This window comes from Kogia breviceps, chromosome 5, assembly GCF_026419965.1.
Source record: "Kogia breviceps isolate mKogBre1 chromosome 5, mKogBre1 haplotype 1, whole genome shotgun sequence".
Classification (NCBI taxonomy): domain Eukaryota; kingdom Metazoa; phylum Chordata; class Mammalia; order Artiodactyla; family Physeteridae; genus Kogia; species Kogia breviceps.
In genome coordinates this window covers 149551836-149578025 of record NC_081314.1, presented here as the reverse complement: position 1 = coordinate 149578025, position 26190 = coordinate 149551836, and the positions used below count along the sequence as shown (strand labels likewise).

Below are 26190 nucleotides of genomic sequence, written 5' to 3'. Positions count from 1 at the left end.
AAGAGAGCTAGTCATGGATCGAGATGAATCCTGACTACTATAACCCCAGGATTACAACGAACCCCAGGCTTTCACCCAGAAGGCACCTGAGAAGCAGGTGTCTCCACTTATAAAGGATGAGAGTAGAATCACCACTTCAGTTTAGGCGCTCAAACCACACTGAAAGAAAAAAATAAAGTAATATCTATTACGCTTCCAGTGGATATGTCATCACGATTTGCCCAAATGTACGAAAGACTTCCTAAAAAGCATTCATAGCACTGAACTCTGAATTTGAAAGGCATGATCTGATTACACAGATGTGCCCTAACAGCCATGTCTAATCCCCAAGTAGGAGGAGACACCAGAGCTGGTCTGTGGGACTACCGCACAGCAGAGGTGCAAGGCCAGGGGCAGGGGGCGGCCGGGGGCCCCGAGGCCCCAGCCACATGTCACATGCTGCTATCTTGTACGCGGCTTCACGTCTCTTACTTTTCCACAGATTTATACTCCTTTCTGTTTCTTGGTAATTAAAAAAATAAGTCTATATTTTTTCTCTAAATATATATATCATTCATAAATGAGAGGCTAAAATCCTGAAAAAGAGCCCAAACTTTGCTAAAGATATAATACTTTAAAACCAAGGGGAAAATAAATAAATAAATAAAACCACGGGAAGACAAGTCTTTCAGATTTAAAGTTTAAATAAAAAAGTAAATCATGGAAGTAAAATGAAATCTGAGATGTATTCTTACCAAGTACCAACCACCGGACCAGAGGCACAGAGAGGCGCTGTCTCCTAACTGCGAGCAGTTGACACAGAGCCCGAGGTCGTGTGTGACGCTGAGGTCCCCACCACACATGATGACCACAGAGTCTGGGTCTGACCCACGTAGGAAGGGCGTTTGCCTGTGTGCTCAGATGTAACGGCCGCCCTGTCTGCACAAACTAGCGGGCCGGAGTCGGGACACTCACCTTCCAACAGCTCCTCCAAATCATCCACGAAGAACTCCTTCAGCGGAGGGCGCTTTGCTTTCTTCAGGGTGTTCAGAAGCTGCTGGATCCTGGAGGACACTCTGCCGCTCACGGGGACACCTGCCACGGGAAGAGAGCGCTGAGGCTGGGTGCGGAACCCAGGTCCAGAGACCACCCGCGTGAGTGCGTCAGAACTTGTAAATCCAACCAAGCGCTGGCCCCCTCAGATGGCCATTTTGGAATTTATTAGTTCCTCTGACAAATGTTTACTGAATGCCTTCCAGGAACCAGAACTTTTTCTAAGCTGGCGGTTTTCAGAGTGGCCCAGGGACCCCTGGGGGTGCCCGAGACCCTTTCAGGGGTCACATTAGAGACGCCATTTGCTCTTTCCCTCCCCTCTCTCACACATGCACAGTGGAGGTTTCCAGAGGCCACACAGTGCGGGACGCCCGGCAGACGGAACCCACCCAGACGCTGCTCTCTCGCCAGCTACAAGAGACCAGCAACCGCAGCAGACAAGCCTACCCTTCTCACGGCATCTCGTTGTATTAGAACTGTTTTCATACATACGTGCTACTTATGTTAAGAGATAATGAGCTTATTATTGTTATTTTTAAATGAGTTAGTAAATATTTTTTAAAATCTTTAGTTTTAATTTCTAATATGGTAAATATACAGAGATATAAGCCGCATAAGCTAAAAGCTTTCTAGTGTCCTCCATAATTATTAAGGAATGCCATTCTGGGAGATGTAAAGTCAGCCAAGACAGATGAGAGTCTGCCCTCAAACAGGTCACCATCTGCTGCACAAAAACCAGCAGAAATACATACATGTGCTGGTGGAACAGGGCACCAGCCTCGGTGACAAGCGCTCGGAGGAAAAGAGGCACATGGGAACACAAGCAGGCGCGCTGGCAGAGGAGGCGAAGGCAAGGCCTGGAGCCCCAGCCACCTCCGTGCACCACGAGGCAGCTGGCACCTCCCTCCTCCAGGGCAGGGCCAGCGATTGAGAGCTGCACTCATTGGCCTGGTCAGCAGTCTCCCTTGTCCTTTACAACACCAGCACTTTGAAAGAGTCCAGTTCTTTCCATCATTAAGTAGCACATACCTCATCCTGCATTTGCTTGAGGTTTTCTCAGGATTCAAGTCAGATACTGCATTCCTGGCTGAAGCAGTACCTGAGTATCACGTCCAGACCCACGGGACACCCACCTACCCTCAGGGAGACGCAGGTTTCTGTCACCCGGGCAATGTGCCGTCCAGTGCTCCACTATCGGTACTACTTTTGGCTTGTGCCACTAATAAGAGTGTGAGAGGAGACACTTCAGCACCTCACGAGTATCCTGATCTTCATCCAGCTCTCTCCCTCCATGTAACGGCCACTGGTCACTCTGCCAGAGGCAAGGTTTACTGCAACGGTTGCCGAATTATTTTCCAGCTTGAGCAGTCCACCGACATTTACAGCTGACACCTGACTTCCTTGCTCCCTTCCTGGCTCTCCTGAGAGAGGAGGTGCTGAAGACCAAGAGCTGGCGCCTCGGTGTGCTCACTGCTACCGCTCCGTGTCTTTCTTCTTCTAGCACACGGAGCTGAGGAAGTATTCTGTGCACACGCACACGTATGTAGCCGTGGATGTGCACACCCCCCTACACATACAATACACATGTGCACACGGGCCGCGTTAACAGATACAGGTCTCTACCCTAGAGCCCCGAGCCCACGCCAGGGCCCCCAGCGCTGTGCTCACGTCCGGGTGCCTTTCCAGGTCATAAAGATCTTCTCGCTACTCCTGACAGCTGCATGGTCCGCCACAAATGTGAAGGTACCAGGTTTATTCAACCAATTTGAGAGGCTATGAATAGGAGGTACTTCCCAATATTTTGGATGAATAGACAGTGCTGCGATGAACGACCTCGTGTGCATGTGTTTCCTTATTTTTAGAGGTGTGCATTCAGGGTAAACTCCTACACTGGCACTGCTGGGTCCAAATGGAAGCACAGACACAGATCTTACCAACTGCTCTTCCAGAGAGGCTGACCTGCTTTGCATTCCCACCAGCAATGTGTATTTCTCTAATTGCGAAAAAGGCTGAATGAACATCATGTGTAAGAACTATTTTTAATTTCTTTTTGTGAATTGTCTGTATTTTCTGCTTATTTTCCTGTACTAGGAGTTGGCAAACTTTTTCTTAAAGGGCTAGAGTAAATATTTGGGGCCGTGGCACCGTCTCTGCCATCATGAAAGCAGCAGACGATGTGGGAGGGGCAGGCGTGGCAGCAACTGAAAGCACCCTGAATCAAGACGAACGGAAAAACATCCCAATAAACACATTCTGGATTTTAAAAACAGAAACTGGAAGAAGAAGAGCAAAGGAAAGCCAAAGTAAGGAGAAGGAAAGAAGTAATATATATGAGTAGAAATAAATGCAATAGAAAAAAAGATAAACAATAGAGAAAAACAATTACACTAAAACTGGTTCTTTGAAAGATAAACAAAATCCAGTGAACTCTCTAGCTAGAACGATTAAGATGAAGAGTGAGAAGACCCTAACTGCTGGTGTCGGGACCAGGCAGGACAGCATCGCAGGCCCCACACCCACCGATGACAACGAGGGAACCTGCAGAGCGGAGGCGAGATGGACAGACTCCTCCAAAGACCCAAAACTGACGTGAGAACAGAAGAGGAAGGAGATGAATATTATCTTGATACTAAAACCCGACAAAAATCCCAGACCAGTATTTATCTCAAACATAGACACAAATCCTTAACAAAATACTAGTAAATCAAATCCACGGTATGTAAGAGAGGTAATGCACCATAACCAAGTGGGGTTTATCTTGAGAACATACCTTTGGCTTAATCTTCAAAAATCAGTCAATGAAATGTACCATATTAACAAACTATGAAAGAAAAACCATGGGATGAGTTTAACACATTTTAAAAATCATTTAACAAAAATCATGATAAAAATTTTCAGAAAACTAGGGGAAAAAAAGGAACGTCCCCAACCTGATGAAGAAGATCTATGAAAAACCCATGGCTAACGCCACAATTAAAAATTGAAAAGCGGATCTTTCCCCTAAAATGGGAAACGAGGCAACTTGTGTCCACTCTTGACATTTCTAACTGACGTTACCAGAAGTCCTAGACACTGCAATAAAGCCAGGAAACTAAACGTTCCTACAGGCAAACAATTTGGAAAGAAAATAAACAACTGGAAAAAAATTTAAATACCATTTGTACAATAATAGCATCAAAAAATATAACGTATTTTGAGATAATTATTTTTTAATGTACACATTTTTAAAATATTTATTTATTTATTTGGTTGCACCCGGTTTTGGTTGTGGCAGGAAGGCTCCTTTGTTGTGGCTCGTGGGCTCCTTTAGTTGTGGCATGGATCGAACTCGGGCTCCCTGCATTGGGAGCGCAGAGTCTAAACCGCTGCGCCACCAGGGAAGTCCCTATTCTGAGAGAATTTTAACAAAATATGTGCAATACCTGTACACTGAAAGCTACATAACAGTGCTGAAAAAATTTTTTTAAAGAGCTAAGTAAATGGAGAGATATACCATATTTATCAATTGAAACATACGGTATTGTTAAGATGCCAACTCTCTCCGAATTGATCTAGAGAGTCAGTGAAGTACCAGTCAAAACCCAGCAGGAATTCTGGTAGAAGTTAACAAACTGATTTTAAACTATATATTAAGATACAAAGGAGCTGGAATAGCTAAGGCAATTTTTTAAATGAAAAGAAGAGTTGAAGACAAACTCCAGCACACAATTTCAAGATTTATCATAAAATCACATATAACCCCCCATATACATATATATATGATCATGACAGTGAGGTACCGGTATAAAGACAGACAAAGCAGTGGAACAGCATACAGAGCCCAGAAACAGGCTTCTCTCATATGAGGTCCACCGATCTTCACTAAAGATGCCAAAGAAACTGGATAGGGAAAGAAGGGTCTTTGTATTACATGATCCTAGAACAACTGGACACCCATATACAGAAAAGTGAACTTAGGTTCATACCTTGCACTGATATTAAACTTAACTCAAAATGAATCATATACCTAAACTTAAAACTATAAAATTTTAGGAGAAAACCTTTATGATCTCGGGTTAGGAAAATATATCTCAGATATGACACAAAAATAGGATCCATGAAAGAAAAAAATGGTAAACTGGACTTCATCAAAACTAAGAGCTTCTGCTCTCTGAAAAGCACTATTAAGAGAATGAAAACACAAGCCATAGACTGGGAGAAAGTACAATTTATAAACCTGATAAAGAACTTGTATCCAAATTATATAAAGAACTCTCAAAACTTAGTAAGAAAACAAACAACACATTTTTATAAGTAAGCAAAAGATTGGAACAGACTCTTCTAAAAAGATATATAGATGGCAAACAAGCACATGAAAAGATGCTAAACATCATCAGTCATTAGGGAGATGCAAACTAAAACTATAATGAGATACCTCTACACACTTATTAGGACGGTTAAAATTTAAAAACCAACGATACCAATTCTCGGCAATGACGTGGAGGAACTAGGACTCTTATCACTAATGGTGGGGATGTAAAATGGTACAACCACTTGGGAAATCAGTTTGGCAATTTCTTAAAAAGCTAAAACATAAACCTACTATGATCCAGCTATTCTTCTCCTAGGTATTGACCTCAAATAAATGAATGGATATACCCACACAAAGACTTGTAAAGGAGTAGTCACAGCAGCTTTACCTCTAATAGACAAAAACTGGGAACACCCCAAATATCCATCAATAGGTAAAAGATAAACTAGGGTGCATCTGTAGGATGAAATAGATCAAGAAAGGGAATAACTGTTGATACATGCAAGAACATGGATGAGTTTCAAAATAATTTTGCAGAGTGGCAGAGGCCAGACAATAAAGAGTAGATGCTGGGCGATTCTATTATATAAAATCCTAGAAAGTGCAAACTAATCTATAGTGTCAGGAAGTAAATCAGCGGTTGCCTGAGGGAAGCCAAAAAGGGCAGCAAGGAGCTGTTACAGAGGCACACAAGGAAGGAAGCCTCCAGGAGTGCTGGGTGTGCTGGCTGCAGTAGGGGTTTCACGGTGTACATGGCTCTTAAAGCTGATAAAATTACACATGTTAATATGTGCCGTAGAAAATATGTCATTTATACCTCAACTAAGTTCTTAAAATATTTTAAATAGGGACTTCCCTGGTGGTGCGGTGGTTAAGAATCCGTCTTGCAATGCAGGGGATACTGCTGGTTCGATCCCTGGTCGGGGAACTAAGATCCCACAGGCCACGGGGCAACTAAGCCTGCGAGACACAACTACAGAGAAGCCCGCGCACCGCAGGCTGCAATGGAAGATCCCGCGTGCCACAACTAAGTCCCAACACAGCCAAAAAATAAATAAATAAATAAATAAATATTTTTAAAAAGAAAATTTAAAGAGTAACAAATTAAAATTTTAAAATCTATCTAACAAATGTAAAGCCTGCTTCATGTTGACTCAGTTTCTCCTCTTGCACCTGAACAAGGAGCTGAAAGACCTAAACAAAATCTGACCGACTGCTCAGGAGTATAAAACACTCCTGAGATACTCTGGATTCTTCTGCAACTCAAATTTGGCACATTGGAAGGAAGAAAACTCCATGTGATTCTGATAAAAGATACTGGAAACTGTTTCAAAAGGAAATGGTACAAATGAGACGAGACTCATGCTGACATCTCCGGGCCTGCCTGTGGGACAGCCAGGCCATGGCTGCACTGATCACAGGCTGCTGAGGAGGGAGACTGCAGGGGCTGCTGTCCCAGGCGGGGCTGCCCTCATCCTATGGGGTCCACGAAAGGGAACTTCCCCAGCTTCTCATTTTCCCACAGTACTGTAGATCCAAACTCTGGGGGTCCGATTTAAAAGTGATGGCTTTCTCCTCCCTACTCTCCTTTCTCCATCTGACCAATTCCGAAGCTACTCCTGATTATTTCTCCGCAAGATGTACACACGGGCAGTTTAAGTGCATCAGGATGACTCCTGATGACTGGCTCAGGTTTGCTAAACCGAAGACACCAAGGCGAGGTCCAATAAGCTGTGCTCTGCTGTCTCAAAAGAAGGAAGAGAGGATGCTCACCACCTGCCGTCTCTAAGACACTCCTGCTGCCCCGAGGGGCTCCTCTCACGGAAGCCAGCTGTGGACGCTCACAGTAGGTGTGCTGATGCTGTTCGAGGCCCGTGGTGACGTCGGGAGGAGCAGAGTGCAGATCTGCTTTTGAAAAACAAACCCAGAATAAAGGTGCTGTTAATTCAGAAGAGCACTAACCTTAAGTTTCTGTTTAAACCCCATTCGGCTGAAGCTTCACTAGCTGAGCTCTAAGCAAGGCATGGGGCATTCTGACTCATTTTGCTTTTCTGGTTGACCGAGGCACATCGGATCCTGTGAACTCTGAACTACGGACATGGCCCGACAGCACTGAGTGCAGGTGGCCATCCAGTTCTCAGAGGGAACTAGACCACAACCACCAAACTACGGCACACAGACGGTGCAAGGAACTCGCCTTTCCCAATGGCCTAATGAGGTTTTACTTAGAAATCTCCCTCAGTGAAGCAGAAACGCATTTTAAATCAATTGCTGTTGGGACATTTTTCATTGTATTATGAGAAATATTACCAGGCTTCTATAAATTACCCCCACGCCCCCAAAAGGTAAGCTGGCTGTCATGCAGACACAAACCTTTGCAGTCTTCACAAAATAAACTTACACAGATTAAAAACTATCCCTACTGCCAGTTCAAAAGTCTCACTATTAAGAGGCTGCAATCAGGTTCTTAAGGCAGAATGTATTAATGTCACATTTAAAGACAAACTATGTCAGATACAGAAAACGTTTAAAGTCACTCCTTCCACTGTCTGAATGTCGACTCTGGGTTTCGTTTTCACTGTACGGCATTTTTATCTGTTCAGATACTGGTTGGCTGAGAGCTGCTATAGCATCTCTGCTACAACCAAGCCTTCCACCAGGAAAGTACCGAGTCTGGACCTAGCGTGACGCTCGTCCACTCTTGAGAATCGATACTGATCTGTAATCTCTTTAGTCTTCAAATGAATGCTCCCACCATCATAGATGGCACTCTGGTACTTAAAATTTTTTAATGCCAATCATTTATCTATCATTTCATAACCTAGGCAGCATGCAACCTAAGAATTTTTAAAAATATGTAGAAAGATGAAATTATGTGGCAGAAAAACACAAACTCACTATTAACATCGCAGAAAACACCACTTGGAAAAACCTAACTTTTTGACAAGAGTTTTCACAACCCTTGAAAAAGCTTGGTATTAATGAAATTAGCATTTTAAAGTATGCCTATCACAAAGTTTTTTCAGTTTAAAAAGAAATTTCCCTGCCCTTCTGAATCTAGCAAAGAAAAAAAAGAGTGATTTTAACAGGTATTAATGAAAAAAGGTACAAATGGTAATCTCAACTACAAGGTAGTTTCTTAAACAGCTGCATAAAAATAAGCAAACTACACTCAAAATAAAAATGAACTACTAGGACTTACTGGTGGCACAGTGGTTAAGAATCCGCCTGCCAATGCAGGGGACACGGGTTCGTGCCCCGGTCCGGGAAGATCCCACGTACCGCGGAGCGGCTGGGCCTGTGAGCCATGGCCGCTGAGCCTACGCGTCTGGAGCCTGTGCTCCGCAGCGGGAGAGGCCACAACAGTGAGAGGCCCGCGTACCGCAAACAAACAAACAAAAACACACCTTACGTTCAAAACACCCCACAACCCTGGGGAGTCGAGGGCTGTCTGCTTAAACATTTTGAACTGTGGTCAATTTTTCACGCTAAATATGCTTCTATTTCTAACCCACCAGGAAGCCGTGTTTACGACAGCTCGGCAATGGCTGATACAAGCAAATTCTGCCCTATTCCCCTCACCGTCGAACGCAGAAGAGAGCTTTGGGAAGCTGAACTAAGCAAAGAAAACCTTCAAACGTTACTGCTCTCCTCACACTGGAGGTACCCGTGTTATTTCCAAAATGTGAAATCGCCATGACAAACAGGAAAATTTATCCGTCTCAAGCTGTTTGCAAGCTCTCCACTGTAAACCCCCGTGAGGACAGGTGGGCTATAACCACCGGCCATTTTAGGACCCCCAGGAAAGCTACCGAAACAATCCTGGCAGGCTGTTTCCAAAGGAGTCTTTTCTCGTAAAGCCAACTCCCCAGGACAGTCCTGACAGCCCGACCCTGGTGGTCTTGGAGGCTCCTCCACCTGCCGGAAGCAGGTCGAGGAGTCTTGAGCTCTCACCCAAGACTCACGGCACGAGCTCCACAGAAATGTGCAGACGTCTGCATTGACACAGCCAATAACAAGCAAAGAGCGTCCCTGATGGGCCCACAGAGGCCAGAGATGGAAGACGTCGGTCACTTACAATGCCCAGTCCGGCCAAATGACCAAGATCTTACATAAAAGCAGTTCAGCACCTGAGAACTGGGCCTGCCTGGGGGGTGTTAACCCACTGGGACCCCACCCAAAACACTGGCCAGTCATGGGCACACCTCTGATGCACCATTTTGGTTTTAGCAGAACAGCAGCTAACAGCGAAGAAAATGAACAGGAATCAGAAAACTGTGGGCCAGCCCCGGCTCCAGCACAGCCAGCTGTGTGGTCTCAGGCAGGCTGCAATCACGCGACTTAGCTCTTCCCTCCACACCTGGAAGGAAGAGGGTGTTCAGATGATCCAAGCAATACGGATGCACCATCTGAGAAGTACACTTTTTTAAGGTACTCGTGCAAGAATGCATGTGGGCTTTGCATGCCAGCTACATTACTAGTTTTGCTTTTAAAAAAATGACTTTAAATGGTGAAAAGTTTAAAATGTTTTCCTTTTTAAGATTAATGTTATTTATTTATTTATTTTTGGCTGTGCTGGGTCTTCATTGCTGTGCGCGGGCTTCCTCTAATTGCGTTGAGTGGGGACTACTCTTCACTGCGGTGTGCGGGCTTCTCATTGCGGTGGCTTCTCTTATTGCACAGCACGGGCTCTAGGAGCGTGGGCTTCGGTAGTTGTGGCACGTGTGCTCAGTAGTTGTGGCGCATGGGCTTCAGTAGCTGTGGCGTGCAGGCTCAGTTGTGGCTCGTAGGTTCTAGAGCGCAGGCTCAGTAGTTGTGGCACATGGGCTTAGTTGCTCCGCGGCACATGGGATCTTCCTGGACCAGGGCTCGAACCCATGTCCCCTGCACTGGCAGGCGGATTCTTAACCACTGTGCCACCAGGGAAGCCCCTAAGGTTAATATAATTTAAAGGGCTGGGTGACTTGGAAAAGGTGTGGGCACCCATATGACTGAGCTCTGACTGACATCTCTTTTCAGGTTGAGGGCTGTCTAAACCTGGTATGTGGAGGAAGGAAGGCCGGATGGCGGCAGCAGCCCCAGCCCCGCCTTGGGACGCCCAGTGCAGGGACAACCGAGGGCTCCAGCTGTACACACAAGGAAGGAGCAAAGGCGGGGACCACGCGCAGGCGGCTGGCCCCCTGATCGTAAGGGACCGTCCACCTGTGCCGGCCGCCCCCTCCAGAGCAGAAACACCAGGCACTCATCGGGGACCCTGGGGGAGGCCCACAGGGTCTGGCTGGGGCTGCCAAACCACAGAAGCATCAGGAACAACTTTCATTACCGAAAGGACATTTTCCGTGGGAAAAGGAGAAGGTGAGTCTGGCTGCGCGCGGGGGCTCCCCTGCCTGGAGGGGCCCCTGCGGCTGTACCGACCTACGCTGGCGAGGGCCGAGGGGCCTGCGGGCGCGGCGGCGGCACCGGGAGCGGTGGCACTGGGCGCGGCGGCAGGCCGCCCTCCCCGGCGAGATGAGGTGGAGGAGGCGGCGGCGGAGGCGGGCGAGCCCTGAACGGCCTGGTCGAGCCAGGGTGCGACGCCGGCATGGCTCTGGAGCGGCGCGGAGGCCAGTCGCCCGGGCCGCCGTAAAGAGCCCTCGTCTTCTGAGGTGGACGATGTGTCTGTGGTCAGAATAATGAGGACAGGCGTGAGGGGGACGTCCTGAGTCCCCACTGGCCCCCGCCGGCCCGTGCACTGGGCCCCTGCACAGCCGCGCCCGCGCATCCAGGAGGGCCTGCGTCTGACCGGCCGTGAGCCCCGCGGCCGGGCTCCCCCGGAGGCTCGGTCTCGGGGCACCACACCCGGAAGCGCAGCCAGCCCCAAGCCTGATGGCTTCAGCGCGTGCTGCGGGGTCCCCGGAGTCCACCCCCAGGGCCTCCCCTCAGTGGACAGACGTGACTGAGCTCCGAAAACAGCCCCTGCCTGAGACCACTGCCTCGGGCAAGGAAAGTGAGGTGAGTTCTGGTTTCATCCAGTCAGCACGACTGCATTTTATCACGGTTTTCACAGTTATCAGTAAGTTCTTTAAAAACTGGGTAGTATCTACGGTTATATTCAGTAGAAACAAGAAACTGACAGCCATTTCTAAGGCTTTTTTCAACAACATAAACTTTTTCTCAGTGAGGAAGCATCACCAAAACACTATGCTCATCTTGCAGACCTGGTGTGTCTGTTTTTTATACCATATCTTCAAACCAAACCCACACGTCACCAGTTTCATGACTCAAATAACCAGACAGGCAGCAGCCTCGTGCTCTCAAGCACCTGGACAGGGTTTTCGAAGAAACTTAAGACATACTAACTATCCTGAAGAGAGACTGCACGTAAAAGTTTTCATTTCTAATGGTCACGACAACAAAACCAGCGTAACAAAATAAATAATAACCCTCCAAACAGCCTTATTCTTTCCCATTTAAGGCCTGGTAACAACATAACAAGTAATAGCTAATGAGATGAGAATAATTTTAGAATTCTGAATTCAGGGAACTCTGTCATCCCATGAAGCACGTACTCCAGGTTCCTCTCTTTACTAAAAAACACAAACTGCATCTTAGTGAAAAAAGTAAAATCTACACAGATGTCCTATAGGAAGCAAGCCTGCACTCCCCCCGCCCCCCCCCCACTCTTCACTACGGTCGGAGGCTGTGCCGCCCCAATGGGAAACCCCTCCCAGGCCACCGTGACCCTGCCCAGTACCTGGGGGTGTGTAGGCCTCCACGGCCGTGTGCGTGAGGACAGAGCGCCTCTTGGAAGGCATGGGCATCTTCCTCTCTTCGTATTTGGCCAAAGCTGCCTGCACGGCCTCGGTGTGAACATCTGCACGGAAAGAACAGCAACGAAAACATGTGTTACAAGATTCCTTATGCAGTAACAAAACCATGGTTCACGTTTTTGTTTGTTTTCACTGAATGTAAAAGGAACACAAGCTCGGCCTACACGTGGGTCCCACACATTGGTCCTAGATTTCCATAAATATTCCTTGGCTTGTAGATTTGACTTTGGAAATATTTTCAGATTTAAATCAAAGAGAAGAAATCCCCCAAACTGAAAATAAAATGAAACATGAACTTAATGTGCTCTGACTGTGGCACAAACCACTCCAAGTGGCGCTAAAGCCCTATGGTCAGACTGTCAAGCCGCTGCCCCAGACAAGCCCCAGGACAGCAGAACCGCACAGGGAACGCAGGCTCTCCTGCAGTCTTGCTGCCGGTGGTCATGGGGGCCCCGCCACACTGCCACGCTTGTGGTCGAGTGTGAGAGAGCAAGCAAAGAGGGGCCTGACAGTCTCACTCCATCGCCCCTCCCTGGAAACCAAGACACTCGTGAGGGAAAGAAGTGACACAAACAGAGACCAAAGAAGTGAGGGAAAACCCTGCAGTCCTGTATCTGAGTGGAAATTATCAGCGTGAACACATGTGGCATTTTATCTTTAAACAGTATGTCTTACCTCTGTCCCTAAGAAGGTCTAGGAATGATGCTCACTGAGAGCAGTGAGCATCCCTACCACCCAGACTCACTGCAAGCACCCTGAGAGAGGATGGATTCTAGGGTGGGGGCAGGGAGCACACAGGGGAGCCTGGAGCACTGCATCCTAACAGCCAACAAGTACACGGCCCAGTGACCCAAATGCTGGAGCCGATGTGGAGTCGCTCCCAAAGGCTCATAAAGATGGGGCAGTTGGAACATCGCCAAGGATAAACGCTAGAAGGACTGAATATCAACTACAATGCTAAAAAACAAGATAAAAGAAAAGAAAGGAAGGAAGAGAGGAAGCAAAAATAATTGGCTGCCTTTGGAGGATGCCGGTGACCTAACCCATTATTTTAAAAAGGAGTAAACAGATGGAAATAATTGAGCGTTTCTCCAGGCTCTCCTGTGCCTTGTGGTGAGTGAGCACAAGTTTCTCTCCATAGAAGCAGTCCAGCCATTTTGCCACCCTAATGAACAAATGGGTCTGCCAGCCTCCCAAGGAGGAGAGAGACTCAGGCCTGCAGTGCCTCTTGGTGAGAGAACACAGAACCCTAAGTGACTTGCTGGAGCCATGGAGCCACCGGACCACAGCCCAGGCCCCAAGACCGAGTTATCGAAGGTGGAAACACACATCAGCCACCTGAGATATGTGCACCACATTTGGATCCTGGGTCCAAATAAACTGTTGTTTTTTCAAACCACAGGAACATTTGGGTATTTGATACTAAGGAATTATTGTTAATTATTTTGTGACAGTGGCATCATCTTTTAGAGGTAACATGCATTCTTTTCAGATACAGAAGCCAAGAATATTATGACCTCTAAAGGAAATAACATGATCTCTGAGATGTGCTTCAAAATCAGATGGGGGCTTCCCTGGTGGCGCAGTGGTTGAGAGCCCGCCTGCCGATGCAGGGGACACGGGTTCGTGCTCCGGTCTGGGAGGATCCCACGTGCCGTGGAGCGGCTGGGCCCGTGAGCCATGGCTGCTGAGCCTGTGCGTCCGGAGCCTGTGCTCCGCAATGGGAGAGGCCACAGCAGTGAGAGGCCCGTGTACCGCAAAAAAAAAAAAAAAAAAAAATCACATGGGAAGGGAGGAAGCAGGGGGTTGATGAAGAAGCCAAGACTGAGCCTGAGCATAGCAGGAACTGCTGCAGGCGCTGGACGAGTCTGGGGCTCATCACACCACCAAGTCCACTTCCGTACGTGTTCAAATTTCCCCCAACAAAATGTTTTTAAAGCATTTAGAAACCTTATAGTAAAATGGCTCATAGGGTACTATCAGGAAAGATGAAAAATTCACACCAAGGCGTATTAAAATAAAATTTACAAATTTCAAAGACAGCCAGTCAATCCTAAAAGCTTCCAGAGAGAAAGAGCAAATCATCTTGAAGGATCGGGAAACAGACTGACTTTACTCATAGTAACCACCGGGTGCAAGAAGGCAACACAGCTGAAGAAACGAGTGTTGAACCTAGAATTTTATATCCAGCCAAAGTATCATTTAAACTTGAGGGTCTAATAAAAATACTCCTAGACGTACAACCGAAAACACTCATGAAAGACCTAGTGCTCAGGAGACAGACAAACCTAGGAGCCCCTGCAAGAGATCTGGCTGTGACTGTGAGCCCACACCTTAAACATTACTGCTGCCTTAGAAACAAACAAAAACCTAAGTACAGGTAAGACAACCAACAACTAGAAATCTAGACAATATCAACATTACAGGGTGTAAAGCAACAGATCCAAGAAGCTCAACAAACCCCAAGCACAAGAAACAAAGAAAACTACACCAAGGCACATCATAATCAAGTCACTCAAAACCAGTGACAAAGAGAAAAATCTTAAAGGTACCAGAGGGAAAAAAGGCACAGTATATACAAGGGAACAACAGTAAGGAATAAACTTGGAGGAATAACACTACTGATGTGAACAATGATTGTTAAGCTACAATCATTAAGAGGGCTGGCTCTGCCATAACAACAGACGAATACATCAACAGAATAGAACAGAGTCCGGAAAGAGAGTCACACATGCGTGCGACTGCTTTTAGACAAAGGAGCAAGGGCATCGGGGACAACGGGATTACCACGTGCAAAAAAGTAAGCTGTGCGCCATACCTTGAATCATACTAACATTAACTAAAATCTAAATCATAGGCCTAAAGGTAAAACCTAAAACTATAAAACTTCTAGAAGAAAACCCAGGTAAGAATCTTTGTGACCTTGAGTTTGGCAAAGATTTCTTAGATGCAAGAACAAAAGCACTATTCATGAAAAGGAACTGATAAGCTGGACTTCATTAAAATTAAAAACTTCTGCTACAAAAGCCACTGTAAGAGAGTTCAAAGAGAAGACAAAGCCTTAGGGAAAATAGGAGCAAAGCACATTAATGATAAAGGTCTTGTTTTCAGAAAGTAAAGAATGAGAACCAGATACAGTTCACAAGGGCAGAAAGCAGGTCATCAACGTCAGTTACATGGAAATGCAGGAGGGGACAGGGAGCAGGGAGATGAGGACAGGCAGGGACAGGAAGTAGACCTCTGGTGACCCTACTTATGGCATGTGTACATGGCGTGTGCTTTTGTACCCAGGGCTAAAGAAGATGGTGTCAGTGGAATGTTGATGGGGCCGTTTCTAATATCCTATGTTACATGCATCATCTATGTAATCAGAAAAGAAACTATTATCAGCGCGAGGAAGTTTTATAAATGTATATTAAATTGGTAAGAAATTATCTGATCAAAATTTCTCAAATCACTTCATCACACTCCCATGTTGACAAAACATTTAAAATCTTAATGTTCTTTTTAGGTATTCTTAAAACAAAACAGCCATTTCTTTATCTCTCTTGAAAGTTTTTCTTTATACAAAGGTTTATTGGGAGAGCTTATATATAAAGGAAATATACAATCACACAATGGTGAAAATGTTAAATAGGCAAAAGAGTGTTCAAAAGTTATCCATATGTAATCTATAATTGAAAGCACAAATTTTTTCAATGGATGTCCTGATGATTCAAATAAAATATCAGAGACAAATTTAAATATTTATAAAAGCACTGACAGACTGGCAGAAATCTAATTAGAAGGAAATCTCCAAAATTAGAGAAAGAAAAAAATACTAAAACACCTACAGTAGTAAAGTGGTCCTTGATGCACAAATCCACCAATACCAACCCCAAAGATCTAGGTAGAAAAATGGATACAACCATTTACAGAAATTATTCTAATGGGGGAAGGAAGATTTAGCTTTCTCCTGAGATTTCTATAAGCATCCCCTAAGTAGAGAACACTTACACTCTAGGCTACATTAAAACATACTATATTATGTGGAAGTTATATTTTTTTCTTGAAAAATATGACGTGGTAAGTTATGGTTCAAGTGAAAATAATTTCCAAATGGGAGGGGAGTTTGGGGGAGGATGGATATGTGTATGTATATGCACAGCTGAGTCGCTTTGCTGTGCACCTGAAACTATCACAACATTGTTAATCGACTATACCCCAATATAAAGTAAAAAGTTAAAAAAAGAAAGAAAGAAAGAAAACAATTTCCTCAGAGGAGACGCGGTGTCCGAGCAGAGACCTGTAGGCCTCTGGTCCCTACCTGACCTGAAGCGCTCGTCCCGGGCGTGGCTGGGCCTCGGCTTCTGCTGTTTGGGCGCGGGGGCCGTGGCTTGTGAGGGCCCGGGGATCCTAGTCTCCGCTTGTAGGGATGGATCTATTCCTGAAACACAGTTTTACAGGAGCACCTGCTGTGAACAATTTGCTTTTCCAATCATGGAAAAACCCATGTAAAACAGCCCATGCTTCCCGTCCACTGCTGCACAGCACCCGCTGCATGACCACGCAAGCTGTGGCAGCCCCAACACCAGAAGACCCTGAATTTGGAGGTCGGGGCGGAGACGTCAATGTCCGCTTCCAGTCCTGCCGCTCACAGCCCAGCGCAGCTGCGCGGCCTCACCGCCCACCGGCACCCAGCCGTCCTGGGCCCCGAGCTGGGCACATGCGCATGCGGGGCCGGCTCTCCAGGGCCGGCTCTCCCGCCCCCTCAGTGTCCCTGTTGTCAGCAAGCCCAGTGGGAAACAGCCCACAAAGCCATCACTAGGGGTGTCGCCAGCCGCCCTCAGACACAGGGACGAAGATGGGTGCCGACCAACCCCAACGGGCGGATGGCCGGCTCTCCACGCCCCGTCGCAGCCCCCCGGGCTCTCACGCCCACAGCCCCGACACCCAGGCCTTTGGATGCCACGTGCCGAACAAAGGAGTGGCGCACGAGCGTGCAGCCAGTGTGGCTGAGCCCTAGTTTGCTGGCATCTGAGAAGAGCGCAAAGCGAAGCCCTCAGCTGGGCTTCATCAAAAGAATCTGTTCAGTGTTTTAGCCTTTGTTTCAAGACATCTCCGAAAAATCATCTCCAGGGCCCCCAGCCCTTATCACTGCCCCAAAAGCAGCAGCCTATCCCCACTTGGGCCCGGGTGGGTCCTGACCTCCAACGCTGCTCATGAAAGGCCACCTGGCCCCCAGCTCTCTGCGACGACACATAGAGAGGACAGAGGGGACGGGGGCCACGGGTGCTCGGCTGCCCAAGCCTCCCGGCACCGACGCCACCCCTGTGACTGAGGAGCCCCCAGGACACCAGCTCTGGCTCTGCAGGCAGGGAGGAGCTGCCCTCTGAGCCCGGCCAACCTGCAGGTTTGGGGGCAAAATGCTGCTCTTGCTGTTGTTTTACCTACCAGGTTTGGGGTGTTAGTTATGCAGCACAAGAGGACAGCGACATCCCCTGGAAATCCATGTTCAGCTCTTCAAAGTATGAACGTAAACACACATACACATATGCGACATACAGCAATACTGGTCAGCACTGCTTCTGGCTTTTTGTTTCTTGTGACTGGATAAAATTTCTTTAGAGTCCGTAACAGAGAACACAGAATCTTACGTGTTACAGACCATAACCAGGCATGCTGCTAAGTGACATATATGCATATAGACATCCTTACACTTTTATTCCAAAATACAGTGCTTTTATTGAAATCGATTCATTTATTCAACGAAGATACAAAGCCCAGTGGGAAATCACTGGATAAAAGAGTAGGTATATTTTTAACAGGTATCAAGAGAGAACTTCTCAGAAAGGTCACAGCAACTCGCACTCCCACAGTGTGCCATTTCCCCACATCTTTGTCAGCGATGGATGTTATAAGGTTTAGAATTTTGCCGATCTGACAGGAAAAAAATGGTTCACTAATTTGAATTCCCGTATCTGCTAGTGAGGTTGAACATACTTTACGGTTTATTGCCCATCCGTATGTCCTCTTCTTTGAATTTCTGTTAATGCTATCCAGCTAAGGAGCCCCCCCCCCCCAGGTGACCTACAGAAAGCCTTGGGTCAGATGGAGGCACCACCCGGGGCTGTGCTCGCCCCCCAGGCCATGGCCAGCTGGTCGCAATCACTCTGTAGTTTTCATTTCTAGGGAGACGATCATAGCCTCTTTTTCTTCCAGGTCTCCTATCTTGTAACCCCCACTCAAAGGTTATTCAAATATGCTCCGGAGTTTTGTAGCATTTTATAATTACAAACATATTTAGAGCTTTAATCTTTCTAAAGCTTACGTTCGCTAATGGTGGAGAGGAAGAGGGTCCCACTGTTGCCTCCAAAGGGATGGCGCCAGTTACTAAATAAATCTTCCCTCCTTTGAATTGTCCTGAATCGTTGCTAGACGCCCCTCTCTTGCACTGTTGGGCCTGCCACGCCGTCCACCAGCACCCTCGGCTGGGAATACCAAGTGCACACGAGCGGGCTGAACGCCACGAAGGCTGGGCCTTCTCACTGGTGTTCCTTCCCACAGATGTGCTGCCTACTTGAAGAACTTTCCTCCTACAAGTGGGTTATGACTTCCAATGCCAGGCTTCGGGAAAAATAATCAGCCACTGGTATTCAGAATGGACTACATTTTGCTCACACATTCATTTGGAAACTACTACTTTTATAATATTAAATTTTTCCATTTAGGATATTGGTATATTTCTTCATATTTTAGGGTCTTGGTTATTTCTTTCAAACGGACTGCATGATCCTAACATAGGTCCTGTGGCTTTCTTGCTAAATGTATTAAAAACATGTCATAGTTTATTGCCATTACGAATGTGAGTTGTTTTATAAACAGAAATATTGCCAGAGAAAAGTTATTGATTCTTGCATATCTGTCTTCTATCAAACCAAAGCTCTTACTAATTCTAATAGCTAAGTAGGGAGTCACCTAGGTTTTCAAGGTATAAAATAACAGCACCTGTGCAAGGATGGCATGCTGTGCTAACACTCGCCTGCCTTGTCTGTCTGTGACTCTGCACAGGCACTGGCCACCCCGACGGAGGGCCTGGGAGTGGCACGGCGGGCATGGCTGCCCCTGAGGAAAGTCAGTACGACTGACTGCACATGAACGCCTCGTTGGACAGCTGCTGTTGATGCCTGGCAAACGGGCTTCAAGATGTTTTCTGTAATAGTTTCTTCCAATTGTACTCAATTTTACTTGTTTTTGCTTTATTTTGGATGGATGAATGTCAGTACATAAAGCATCTCCTCAGTATTCTTCTTGTTACTGATTTATTGTAAAATATATCATACCGACACAGGCAGAATAAAGCATGTATTCAGTTCAAAAATTATTATACAGAAGAAAACTCAATGTAACAACGGCAGCAGTTACGAAATAAACACTCATGTGCCTTAGAGCTCCTTGTGGCCCCCTCCAATCTCACTCCACACACACGGAAATGGCACGCTCACTTCAGGGAAGACCACTTCCCTCCCCCTCTTTCTTCACCAGCTACAGAAAGGTTTGAGAAGTGGCAGCTTGGTGGGTTGTTTAGTTTTACAGGCTATATCCCCGTGTAATTGGTTTTCCACCCCCCGTTAGGTTTATGAGATTCAGCCTTTGCTGACACACGTATGCATCCTGCTGATGGACACTTGAGCACTTGACAGTGGAGGGAAAACAATGAACGTTCTTGTGCACAGAACAAGGACAGGGTGCAGGCATCCAGTTTCTCCAGGGCATGCGTGTCCCTGAAGGAGAGCTGCCAGCTGCCTCTGCACCTCTTCAACTCTGCCAGGTCCCACGAGCTGTGCACAGCCATCTGAATCCTCTCCAACAACCCAAGGTGGGTCATGGTTTAATGTGCATCTCTCTGACTGCTACGAAGCTTAGGTAAGTATCTTTTCGTTTGCTTGCTGGCTATTAGGGTTTCCTCCAATAAAATACTTACTCAAGTCTTTAGCCCATTTTCCTACTGGGCTTTTTAAAAAATCATGTTGGGGGACCTTCTGGCTCTTTAGAGTTTAAATTAATTAAAATTAAAGTAAAAATTCAGTCTCTCAGTCACACTACCACACTTCAAGTGCTCAGGAGCCACACGTGGCAAGTGGTCAGTGTACCGGACAGTGGAGCTACAGACCATTCCCACTATTGCAAAGGGCTCCGCTGACACTGCTGCTTTACAGGCTCGGAAAACTAGTCCTTTTCCTGTTACTTGTGCTAGGATTATCTCCTCCCACGCTGTGGCTTGTCTTTAATCTCTTTATGGGGACTTTTGATAAAATAAAATTCTTAATTTTAACACACCCCGATTTACCAATTTTTTCCTTTAGAGTTGCTTTTTGGTACCTTTAGGGACTTGAGAAATCCCTATTTAGAGACGGTGACAGTTTTCCTGTATGATCTTCCAAAGGTGGTATAATTTTTGCCTTTCTCTTTCCTGTATGATCTTCCAAAGGTGCTATAATTTTTGCCTTTCTCATTTAGGCCCTTAATATCTGGTTTCTGTGGAGCTGGTTTCTGTGTCTTAAGGAACTGTGCCACCACCGGGAGTGGCGCCACCACCTCCACCATAAGCCTGGTCTCCACAGCCGTGCATGTCTGTCTGGGCCATGCCTGCTCTGCTAATCTAGCTGCCTGCCCTTGTGCCAAACCAGGTGGTCTTAATGACGACAGCTTGATGTTAACTCTTCGCATCCTAATCAGCAAATCCTCCCACCTCATTCTCTTTTTTATCATATTTTGAATCCCTTGGCCCTTTAAACTTGTATACACATTTTTAAAAATAAACCTTTCTCTTTTTGGGGGGGGGAGGAGCTGTGCTTCATACAGCACATGGGGTCTTAGTTCCCTGACCAGGGATTGAACCCACGCCCCCTGGAGTGGAAGGGCAGAGTCTTAACCACCGGCCTGCCAGGGAAGTCCCAAACTTGTATATAAGTTTTAAAATTAGCTTGTTAAATTCCACCTCCAACAACTCTGTTGAAACACTGAATGTGCACTCTACAGATCGATCTAAGGTTGGAAGAACTGACATCTTTATAATATTTGTTCCAAAGCTAAGTAAGGAAATGTTCCTTACTAAAATCATAAAAATAATCATGGTCTATGATCATAAAAATAAAAGAAATCCTATTTGGGAATGAAACCTACACCAAACCAGAGATATAAATTATACTCTATGCCTTTGGATTTTATAATTTAATAGTAGACACGTTATTTGCCCAGACCTTCTCGATAAAATATGAAACTACCAATGTCAAGCTCTAACATCAAATTTTAAATCGGTTTTATGAGACGCGTGCTGACCTTACCTTGAGTGAGCGGTACACAGCGTGCAAGCAGCTTTCCCCTTTTCTTTTCATAGCCTTTTTGGGTGATGTCACCTAAAACAACAATGGAAAAATAGAACTACACTTCTTCTGAAGTTCCCCAAATTTTTTAATTAAAAATTCACTCATAGTGGAAAAACTGGAAACACTTAGGTCCTTCAACTGGTGATTGGATAAAGACAGCATGATGCATCCACACAACGGAATGCTAATCAGCAGTGAACAGGAACAAGCTATTGACAGACAACAATCTGGGTGGATCTTACACACATATTGCTAAGTGACAGAAGCCAGACTCAAAAGGCTACATGCTGAATTATCCCAGTCACATGACATTCTGGAAAACAGTCAGAACAGCAGACTCCGAGGCCATACCCCAGACTGACAGAATCTGAATCTGCATTTTACCAAGATCCCCAGGTGACTCTGTGGAAGTACTGGTGTAAGGGACCCACAGGAAACCAACCCTCGCAGGCCACGAGGTGTCCCTGGGCCAGCACTTGGGGAATAGGACATAAAGAAGAACAGCCTAAAAATGAATTAACCTACCCAGAAACAGGGCAGGAAACGTGTCTGCAGGGCAACACTTCTCAGTCTAAGCACGCCAGCTGGTTTCCTGGGTAACTCGGAGCGCTCAGGGCAGATCCAGCATGTTTGGGAGACTTTATTTCGACCAGAAACACGTATCACAGTGTCCACTAGTATCTTGCACTTTGGGTGAGCGGTCTTCAACAGAAATCTTCCAGTGCTCTGCAAGCCCTCCTGGCACCCCCTCCGCGCCCCTCCTGCCCCTGTACCCACCCACCCACCCCAAACAAACAGGCAAAGCGGTGAGGCCCCTGCACAGAGCCCCCGCTTTGACGACTGCGCACCCAGTCGGGCACCCACAGAGCTGCTCCCGGTTGCCACAGACACCCTTTGACTCGGCCCTGCTCTGCACTTGACCCCCCACCAACCCCACACAAAACTATTCGACTGCCTTGTGGGCCTTTTAATTTGAATACGTTCTGCAGAACATATCCTGCCTTGTGTCCGTGTATTTTTACTTTACCCGAATGACATCATATAATAAATCTCACTCTGTTGTCAATTCTTCACTAAGCGCTTCGTCTTTCTCATCATCCGACCTGTGGTGTAATGAGCACACCTAACCCACTGCTGACTGCGGTGGTCCGTGGGCTGCGCTGTCCTCGTCTTACACTCACTGGACGCTCACAGACCCTGACTGGATCCAGGATATGATTGTATGATTTTGCTTACTGAGTTTCAACTTGTGAACAAATTTAAAGCACATGTGTTTTTTAAACAATATCTACTAAAAAAAACTGTTTCCTCCAGAACATATGAAAATATGTAATTAAGACAAGTTTAAATGAAAACAATACTGCAACAATAAACTAAAACAGATACTCATTTTAGAGCAGAGTATTAGATTTTGCAGGATCCTTTTTTCAATTTTTTAAAAATTAATTTTTATTGGAGTATAGTTATTTACAATGTTGTGTTAGTTTCTGCTGTACAGCAAAGAGAATCAGTTACACATATACGTATATCCACTCTTTTTTAGTTCTATTTCCATATAGGTCATTACAGAGTATTGAATAAGGTTCCCTGTGGTATACGGTAATTTCTTATTAGTTATCTGTTTCATATATGGTAGTGTGTATATCAATTCCAATCTCAGGATATTTTAAAATTAAGTACTCATTTCCTAGAAACTGTCTCTTCTCATGTTCCCGTTTCAGATGAATGCTTACATGGTGAAGGTACCAAGGAGCATTCAGAAAGGAAACGTGCTAATGCCCAGTTTGGTGCTCATGATATCCTGAAAGCTGTCCAAACCAACTGAATATAACCAGCTACACATGTTCACGTGTAACCAGTTAGCATATTTTCAAGTATCCAATGTAGACACCAACCTGACACGCCTCTGAATGCAAAGCTTCCAGCCACAGACAGCAAAATGGAATCCAAAACAGACTCCAGGGCAAAACTAACGAACTAATAAAGGGACTCACATCCAACATTTCTGACCCCAGGTTCGGTAAACACTAAAGAGACAAACAGCAGAGCAAGCTCCTCAGTCTGCTGCACAGAACCCGGATGATCCTGACCACCAGCCAGAGGAAATCCCAGACACAGTGGAGGTCTCCCCTGGGTGGGCACCCAAGCCCCAGGGCGATTTTGGAAACACACCAGGCCATCTGCAGAAGGTGCCTCTCTGGTGGCCTGTGGGCAGCTGCTCTCACTAATGCTCCAGGCAGGGGCACGATGTGTGGCTCGAGTTGACCTCCACAGCCGCAAACCAAATTCACCTCGGACGATAAAGGCAAAACCCCGAATGCCATCATCATGTCTCTACCTCAGCAACACAATTTCTAAAGACCTATTCTCGAAAGCACTCAACAACCCCTTGAGGTCACGGGAACGAGGACAGGCGGTGCACATTACATGTAAGAGCAAAGTATGTGAGAAAACCTAACTGTCCATGAAAACAAGTAGGAAGAGGTGAACGTGCTGCCATCCATACATCACTACTACAGGCTACTGTGAGTCCTAAAAAATACTCTGGTACTTGGCGGCGGGGGGAAGGGGTGGGTATCACTTACACGGGATTCATGATATCCTAGTGAGTAAAAACAGCAAGCTGAAAAACAATGTACATACAAAATGATGTAATTCTGATAAAAATAAATAAATAAAACTATATTCACATGCATGTAGGTATATATATTTCGGTATGTGCACAAAATGTCTGGAGGGGTACCCAACAAATTACTGGTAGTGGTTACCCCTACGGAAGTGGTCTATTTATTTGGCTTGGGGTGGGTGTTAGATTTCGCTTTTTACTTGATGTACTTTTGAACTTGTTAAATCTTTTAACACAAGAATCATATAATCTTTTATAATTAAGAATATATGCAATATGGTTTGATAATGTACTATGGCTATATAAGATGTTACTGTGGGAAACTGAATGAATTCTATGTACTATTTTTGCAATTTCTTATGAGATTAAAATTATTCCAAAATTAAAAGTTAAAATATACGTGAGAGAGACTATGTAAAATTGGTGTTATTTCTTTTTTAAATGTTTGATAAATTTTGTCAGTGAAACCATCTAGGCTTGTGGATTTATTTTCCAGGGTTTTTTTTTTTTCCTTCTCTCTTTTGCTTTATTTTACTTTTTTTTAGAGCAGTTTAAGGGTCACAAGCAAAATTGAGGGCAAGGCACAGAGTTCCCATCCATCCCCTGCCCCCCACATGCACAGCTTCCCCCAATATCAACATCTGCCACCAGAGTGGTGCATTTGCCACAGACGATGAGCTACACTGACATGTCATCATCACCCAAAGCCCATATGGTTCACTCGGTTGTCATACATTCCGTGGGCTTGGACCACCGTATAGTGACATGTATCTGTCATTACGCTCCCATACATTGTATTTCACTGCCCTAAAAACCCTCTGTTCTCTGCCTATTCATCCCTCCCCTAACCCCCTGAACCCCCGAACTCCTGGCAACCACTTATCTTTTTTACTGTCTCCATAGTTTCCCAGAATAGCTGGAATCAGTAGCCTTTTCAGATTGATTTCTTTCACTGAGTAACGTGCATTTAAGATTGTTCCGTGACTTTTCTTGGCTTGGTAACTCATTTCTTTTTAGTGCTAAATAATATTCCACTGTCTCAATGTACCAGTTTACTTATCCAGTCAACTACTGAAGGACATCCATCTTGGTTGTTTCCAAGTTTAGGCAATGATGAATAAAGCCCCTATAAACAACCACGTGCAGGTTGCTTTTAAACGTCCCTTGGTGAGGTAAAACGACACTATGGTATGGTTCACACTGGAGGCGACGCTCATGACCAGAACGCAGAACACTCCTACAACTGAAAGGAGAACTTAAATATCATCCCCTCCACGGTTTCCCAACTTTTCAGCTGCACAGCTTCCACTCGAGCGAACTCTTTGAGTGAGAAACTGTGCTGCTGAGGCAGAGGGGGGCCTGCCCTCTGGGCACCCCTTCCTCCCAATGGAGTGGCGTGGCAGACTCTGGAAACCAGTGAAAAAGGCACCCTCTCCTCCCCAGCGCGGAGGCTCCCCCGCCTCAGTCCTGCCTTCCCCCTCCGCCCCGACCTTGCTCACCGTGCAGACTGACCTTTCTGACTTTCCAGAATCTAGACTGCTGTCAATTTCCTTTCAATTTTTAAAACTGCTACCATTTCCGTGACATCTGGGGGAGGAGAGTCATATTCACCTGATGACTGGTCATGCATACTGACCTAGAAAATCCTCCACCCCAAGTAAACGCTCCCTGGCTAGAAACCCTCTCCAGCCTCAGGGCGCAGAGGTCCCCCCCCCCCCCCCCCCCCCCGCACCTTCTGCCCCTGCTGTGGTGCCTTCCTCCTTCAGTCTCCCCTGTGGTCTCCTCGCTCTGCCTTTCCCTCTGGGCTTGAGTGCCTTGAGGGTTTGTCCTAGGCCTTCTTTGCATTTTTCGGTTCTCCATATAAGGTAACTGTTGTACCAATGACTTCCAAATTTCTACTTGCAGACTAGCCCTTTCTAAAAGTGCCAGTCTGGGCTTCCCTGGTGGCGCAGTGGTTGGGAGTCCGCCTGCCGATGCAGGGGATGCGGGTTCGTGCCCCGGTCCCGGGAGGATCCCGCGTGCCGTGCAGTGGCTGGGCCCGTGGGCCATGGCCGCTGGGCCTGC

General features: G+C 46.2%; 1 protein-coding gene across 9 annotated transcripts in view; it reads right to left on the bottom strand.

The window, feature by feature from the left end:
* DIP2A (disco interacting protein 2 homolog A) overlaps positions 1 to 26190 on the bottom strand; it is an 86708-nt gene that overhangs the window by 49638 nt on the left and 10880 nt on the right. For 2 of the 9 annotated variants that reach the window (XR_010840891.1, XM_067035319.1), the window contains exons 2-7: positions 21459 to 21530; positions 16439 to 16558; positions 12057 to 12176; positions 10739 to 10981; positions 7097 to 7231; positions 955 to 1074 (exon numbers count right to left, since the gene is read on the bottom strand). Coding sequence is in view for 8 of the 9 variants with exons in the window: in XM_067035319.1 (XP_066891420.1) it covers positions 955 to 1074; positions 7097 to 7231; positions 10739 to 10981; positions 12057 to 12176; positions 16439 to 16558; positions 21459 to 21530 (810 nt within the window). In the remaining variant the exon portion in view is untranslated. Of the gene's footprint in view, positions 1 to 954; positions 1075 to 7096; positions 7232 to 10738; positions 10982 to 12056; positions 12177 to 16438; positions 16559 to 21458; positions 21531 to 26190 lie in introns of those variants that run through there. The other 7 variants (XM_059065566.2, XM_067035318.1, XM_067035317.1 and 4 more) reach the window with 7 other exon arrangements.